This window comes from Sturnus vulgaris, chromosome Z (genome assembly GCF_052056855.1).
Source record: "Sturnus vulgaris isolate bStuVul1 chromosome Z, bStuVul1.hap1, whole genome shotgun sequence".
NCBI classification, from domain to species: domain Eukaryota; kingdom Metazoa; phylum Chordata; class Aves; order Passeriformes; family Sturnidae; genus Sturnus; species Sturnus vulgaris.
Genome location: NC_142283.1, coordinates 34,127,575 through 34,134,487, shown reverse-complemented (window position 1 = coordinate 34,134,487; position 6,913 = coordinate 34,127,575). Strand labels below are relative to the sequence as shown.

The window sequence follows — 6,913 nt, the reverse complement described above, 5'->3', positions numbered from 1 at the left end:
ATGGTAAATTCAGGATGGATTGCAAAAATGTACCCATTGCCATTTTCCTTTTTATTTCATGGCAATTAAGAAGGTGCTGCAAACCTGCGAACTACAGTTTGGTCTTCAGTCAAAATTGGTGGCAGTTTGTTTAACAAACATCAAGGTAGAGCCTCTGGAGCACAATCGTTACAAGCCTGCCTCCAGGGCTGAAATGAGATGTGGATAGTGCACAGCCTCTTGTGATAGCACTGGCTGCAGAAATGGAGAAGCCACTGGGGACCTGTTCCAAACCCTCTTCCACCTGTGTGGGGTTAGTTTATTGGGGAGTTTGTAGCCTCCCTGTTTGTGTGGGCATCGGTATGTGTATGGTTCTGGGAACCCATCTTTTATTTAAGTGGCTTTTCCCCAATCTATTACTCATCAAGATGAATTGCTATCTCCTGCTGAGATAGATGTCTCTCAAGTATGCCTCTGGACTCTTATTACTTCAATTGTGGCAGAACTCTGATTTATCTTAGATTTTCCTCAGTGTTTGAGACTTCCATTAAAAAAAAAGGTCTTGATTTAGAAAACCAATGATGGTATATTATTTTTTTAACTGTGGTTTATAAATTAAGGCAATTTAACAAGGCAGTTATAAAAGCCTGCTGCTTTTCTGCAAAGCCTTAAAGCATCTACTTAAAGCCAGATGTCCATTTTCATGTCTCTGATTCAGTAGAGCATTTGTTCAAAAGCTTGACACTAATCTCTACAGTCTAGTAGTCCTAAAATCCATCCAATTCTATGTCTACACAAAGCCAAAACTAGAACACACATAAATCCTCAGAACTCCTCACCAGCATCAACATAAACCTCCATTATTTTCCCATTTTTAGAAGTACACTTAATTAATTGATTATGGTGGAAGAGTGTGATTATGAAAAGCATGTGTGACTTTCAAAATTATCCATTTGATATACAGATGCTAATGCACATTGGTAATGTTCTATTTGTACCTGGTGTGCAATAACATTTGCATGGAGACAGTTAGCTTTGAGAAACTTGAATTAGTACATAGGTACAACAGAGCTGTACATAAGTCCATTCCCAAGGCCTGATCGCATTTCATGTGGATTACCAGAGCTGAGCTCTAAAGTGCCACAGGCACCCCTCATTCCATAGCCAGCTGTCTTATGACTGGCTACTGATGCTGTTGGATAGTACCTGCCTTTTTGTAATTGTTAACAGTGATTTTCTGGTTTTGTATCTTGACCCTTTTCTGCTCCTTGACCTGGTAGCCTCTGACACTCTTACTTAATATTCAGCTGTCCTGATGATATTAATCCTGCTGATTTTTTGTCACTTAATCCTGGAGACAAAGTGTACAGTGGCTGAATGGGGAACAAGGGACAGTGATGTCTGCAGAGACAGTGTGATACAGACAGTAATAGGCACAGAAACTTGTACAATTCTGTGGATTTCTGTAGCCAGACAGATATAATGACTTTTGGAAACAGAATTTTGTAATTGCCTCCGCATTCAACAATATTGGAATAGGTAACATTAAATTCAGCTTTTTACTGGAAGTGCAAGTTGGAAAGAAAACAGTGATGTTTTCTGAGCATCTCTGCTGTGTTCAACACTGCATGAGTAATCCTCATACTATAAAATATGGTCCGGCTTCACAGATAGTGCTTTTAAAGTTGAATAGGCCATATATCTGCCTCTCTGTATGAAGTATTGCATTTTTCATTGCCTGGGCTATTTCTCTGTTCTAAGAAACTTCGTTTTGGATCACCCATCATTTTCAGTACTGCATGTCGTTGTGGTTTTGCTCCAGTCTGGGAACAAAGCCTGGATTTTGCTATGAGTGCTTTACCACCAGCGTGACATCTGAAATCTTAGTCTTCTCTGTGGCTAAATAAAACTGGAGGATCCACACAGACAGATAGAGGATCTCTACTCTGACCAGCAATTACAAATGAGACCTTTTCTGGATGTGATGATCAATAGGAGTGTGTGGGAGGAGGTAACAGCAAGAGGTGAACATGCAGCACTGGAGGCAAGCAACGTGATCGAGAGATCAGAGCCTTTTTATTGCCTCAAACAAAATGCTGCTGTTGAAAATTACTTGTTAAACCACACTCCTTCTTTCCCTTGAAAAAACGTGTGCCTGCTTAGAAAAATACATGCCTGGATCTGTTTAATTTTTCTCTAAACAGCTTCCTTTGTGTGTGTACTCACTTTGTATTGCCTTTTCAAGCTGTTCCTAGCTCCTCTTCCTAGCGTCCCTACAAATGACCAGCTGTTAAGAATTTGTTAACAAGCTGGGAGAGTTTTGTTAAGAAGGTTTTCCAGTTTCCTCCTTCTCCAAATGATCCTCCCTTCACCTAAGCCTAGTTACTGCTGCTGTTGACTTGTAGGCAGGAGCATACCCATACCCACTTCAGATCTTGAAACAAAGCCTCCTCACAGGCAGACCCGGCTCGCTGCCTCCTTGTCCCAGTTACCAGATGGCCAAATGCCTCATGCCAGCAAGCTGCTGCTCAGCCACCCTGTTTTACTCCAGTCTTGGCCCAGAGGAGGGTGGAGAAGGCTGAGCACTGTCCTTCATCTTGCATGCTCTTGGCATGGCACTGCTTTTCTGAATGGGAAGAGCTGCCCCTGCCACCACCTTGGCCATGAGGCCTGGGCAGGTTTGACCTGTCAGAGATCTTTGCAGTGAGAGTATTCATGGACACTGGGCTTGCAGAAACAAACGTCAGTGGGAAGGTCTGAATGACGTGTGCTCACTGATGCTAGGTCTCCTTTTGGCAACTGCACTATTTCTCTCCCAAAACATTTCACACGGGATGTACGATGCTCCCCAAGAACCTGCTCAGTGGTGTGATATTTGACCTCAAGCAACATTCACAGTCCTGCTTGATGTATGAGCAGTTACTTTTATCCTGGATCTTTTGATGCTGCTTCTTACCTTGCTCTTGGTGGTCCTGAGCCTCCCCACACTGTTGGTTCTCACCTGTGGTTATTCAAGCCTTCACATTCTCATCAGCTTGTTGCTCATCATCAGTATATACCACCTCCCTCCATCCGCACCACTCCTTCAGGGGCTCTTCCTTCCAGCACATCGTGTTTTTCCTCAGCCCACGGGGTACTTACTCTCCCTCCTGCCAGATCCCTGTGTTGACTTTCAAGTCTAGTCTCCCTAGTCTGCAAGCCCGACTTCCACTTTCATCTCTGTGTGTCCAGTGTCCACGCTCTCCCTCAACCATCCCAGCTAGGGGCGAGGGAATAGTTTCCCACTCTGCTCACGGCCCTCGGCTGTGGACGAGCAACAGGGAGTGCGGGCAGGGTGCGGCTGGGCTGGCCACCTTCCCGTCGGTCGCCCTCTGAGATGGATCCGCTGCTTGGCCCGAGGGCCAGGGGCGGCCGGCGCTTTGGGGCGCCGACTGGGGCGGTGGGAGGTGGGGGCACGGAGCCGTGCCGGCCCTCGGGGCGCGGCGGCGGTGGGCGCTGACGCACGGCGGGGCGGGCGCGGCGCTATAAAGGCGGCGGCGGCGGCGGCGGGGCGGCAGCACCATGGAGAGCTGCCGGGCGCTGGCGCTGTGCGCCGTGGCGGCCGCGCTGCTGCTGAGCGCCCGCGGGCACGGATCGACCCCGGCGCGCCGCGCCCGCGACCTGGGAGCGCCCGGCGGCGGCGGCGCTTCCCGGGAGAAGGAGCTGGTGCGGTGGGGGCCGGGGCCGGGCGGGAGGTGCCGCCGGGGCGGGCGCGGTCTGACGGCGCTCTGTGGTCTCTCGGCAGATCGAGGCGCTGCAGGAGGTGCTGGAGAAGCTCAAGAGCAAGAGGGGACCGCACTACGAGAAGAAGTTTGGGCAGGTGCCTATGGTGGGTGTCCCGGTGGGACGAGTCGGGAAGGGACCGGAAAGGGAATAAAAAAGAAGGGGAAGGGACCAGAGCAAAACGAGGAGGGAGAGGACGAAATGGTAAAGGGACGGGAAGGGACGGAATGAGAAAGGTGGAGGGGAAGGGAAGGGAAGGGAAGGGAAGGGAAGGGAAGGGAAGGGAAGGGAAGGGAAGGGAAGGGAAGGGAAGGGAAGGGAAGGGAAGGGAAGGGAAGGGAAGGGAAGGGAAGGGAAGGGAAGGGAAGGGAAGGGAAGGGAAGGGAAGGGAAGGGAAGGGAAGGGAAGGGAAGGGAAGGGAAAGGTTTAGAATAGGGAAAGGAAAGGAAAGGAAAGGAAAGGAAAGGAAAGGAAAGGAAAGGAAAGGAAAGGAAAGGAAAGGAAAGGAAAGGAAAGGAAAGGAAAGGAAAGGAAAGGAAAGGAAAGGAAAGGAAAGGAAAGGAAAGGAAAGGAAAGGAAAGGAAAGGAAAGGAAAGGAAAGGAACTGGTCTAGGCGGGACAGGACGACACGGGAGAGAATGGGACTAGGCTAGAAGGCACGGGACGGGACGGCACAGCACTTGGCGGCCGCTGGTGGCAGTCCCACTCACCGCCGGCCCCTGCCCGCAGTGCGACGCCGGAGAGCAGTGCGCCGTGAGGAAGGGGGCTCGCATCGGGAAGCTCTGCGACTGCCCTCGGGGGACGTCGTGCAATTCCTTCCTCCTCAAGTGCCTGTAAGCAGAGGCGCCCCGGGACAAGCCGCCGGGAGCGCAGGTACTGAAGTCTGGCCACCCCGACGTACCGGCGACTTCCCGCAGCTCCTCCGCCCGAGAAACGCAGCGAGAAGAACCCGCGTCGCCCGTGTAACGCCGTCCGTGACATCCGACATCCTTGGAGCTGTTTTCTTCCTCTCCTCTGCCCCACCCTGTCCTTTCCCTCTCCTCCACCCCCGCTTGTTTTTGTCCGTCCAGGAATATCCCGGGCCGTGCCTTGGGAGTAGAAGTGCCGGTCTCGGGATCTGCAGTGCCGTCCCAGTGCAGACCCGACGTGCCAAGCCGTGCCGGGAAGCGGTACTGGCCCCGTGCCGTGGCCCGAGCTGTCCGGCTGCTTCCTCGGGCGGCAAACATCCACCTGCTGCCGGCAAGAGGAGCCGGGGCCAGGGGGATTCCCCTGGGGTGGCTGAGAGTAGCTGGGGCAGGAGGGATGCGGGTGTGCCCAAAGCACCCTGGCTCCCTGTCCCTTGCCTCCCCGCTGAGAGGACGAAGTTCGGCACACCCCTGAGCGAGCAGCCTGCAGCCCTCGGTGGGGCTCCCCCGCACCGCCGGCCTCAGGGCAAATCCAGCTGTGCTCACCCGGTGCTGTAGAAAGTCAGCATGAGCCACTGATGGTGTGCAGAGGGTCCGGCACTAGCCTGGCTGGGGTGGGGCTGGGGCGAAATCGGTTGCTTTACCAGGGCCACCACGGAGAGAAAGTTGTCTGGATTCGTTGCAAACTACCTGGGGATATCCTAGTCACCTAAACCAAATGGCTCACGTTTCTACAATGAGCTGATGTACATAAATATGTCTGTCCTCCATAGGTACACTTGTATTTCAGCAAACTCATAAGGTGTTTTAATCTTTTGTCTCTATTAATAAAGTCAGTGTTCTGATGACGGCATTTTGGGTGTTTTAATTCACATATGGGAATCTCTAGCACATCTCCAAAACTACTGCAAGTGTTACTATGTGCTTTAGCCAGGCTATCAGCCAGGTCAGGGCAGAACTAGAAACCAAGATTCATGTGGTCTGGTGCTGCTCTACTGATGTCTGCTCCCTCCCCAAAAGCACCCAGAGGGACTGTGACAAAAACAGAGGCTTAGGACCTCAGGTTTTTCTTTGGGAGAGGATAGGGTGTATCCGGGATGCAGAGACTTGTCTGGGGAGGCAGTTTAGCGGGAACAACCATCATGAGCTAGATCATCTGTGTTACTTTGTGTTTGATTCCTATAAATGAAGGATCCCTGAAGGAATTTCTTGCCTGTCCTTTGTCACAATTCATCTGTGGGTCTTTGCAAGAACCAGCTCTTAATTCATCAGCATGGAGATGAGGGGCTGCATGGGCCAAGACAGACACAAAGACATACAAGGAAATTTCATATTTCATGCTGTAAAGAGCACAAATTTAGGTGAGAAACCCAGAGTTTTGTGAGAAAAAGGTTTCTGTAAGGCATTTGCTTTACTCCTAAACAGTAAGAGCACATAAGCAATTCTGACTGAAACAGGTACAGGGAAGCTGACTTCAAAAAGAGACCTACCACTGCTCATTTTGCTATCAGTGTTACTACTATTATTATTGCCAGTATTGTAGTTGCTGGGGTTTGTTGTTGTTATTAGTTATTATTTTCCAGCACTGGAATGAACTCCTCTTAGCCTGGAGAAGGACAAAATAAAGAGTAGCTGGAAACAAGGCTGTGAAGGCTGTTTTAACAGGTGGGACCACAAGACTGAGGTATTCATGGGCAAGGGAGTACTGGCCTGGAGGACTGTGTGTGTGGGGTAGTCAGGAGGGGAGGGTTAAATAAAGCAGGAGCCATGGTGCACTTGGTGGGAACATTGTTCAGGGAGGACTTGACAGACAGAAATTGATATGTAGTGAGCAGGGATGGAGCAGTCAGGAGTGGCAGCCAGCTCTGCCTGCAGCTTTTGTGACCATGGGTGAGAAATGACTGAGAGAGAGGTGTGATAGTGCAACTGCTTGTGGATGTTTTTATGGTATTTCCCAGAGATATTGTAAAAATTCTTAATTCCTCAAGGAATAATGAAAGCCTTTTTTTAGCATCTCTGTTTGGTTCCCATACAAACAATAATACATTTATTATATTTTGATATTTTTTATACTCTGGCTGTTTGAAGGTCCCATCAGTGCTGTGTCCTGCCCCAAGTACCACAATCATCTCAATGAACCGCTTGTGTAGATTGGCTCCACATGTAGCATTTACTAAAGGTGTATTTACACAATTGGACTGAAACATGAAATATTGGACTAAAATATATCAAGACCTATTCAGCGTACGTATTGATTTTATAGTTCT

The 6,913-nt window shown here is 49.8% G+C and overlaps 1 protein-coding gene across 1 annotated transcript; it reads left to right on the top strand.

The window, feature by feature from the left end:
- The first annotated feature begins 3,532 nt into the window (after positions 1–3,532).
- Positions 3,533–5,499, top strand: CARTPT (CART prepropeptide). Its single transcript, XM_014887110.2, has 3 exons — positions 3,533–3,684; positions 3,764–3,847; positions 4,471–5,499. Exons 1-3 carry the CDS (start codon positions 3,541–3,543, stop codon positions 4,576–4,578), a joined length of 336 nt encoding a protein of 111 aa, XP_014742596.1. The 5' UTR covers positions 3,533–3,540; the 3' UTR covers positions 4,579–5,499.
- The last annotated feature ends 1,414 nt before the right edge of the window (positions 5,500–6,913 follow it).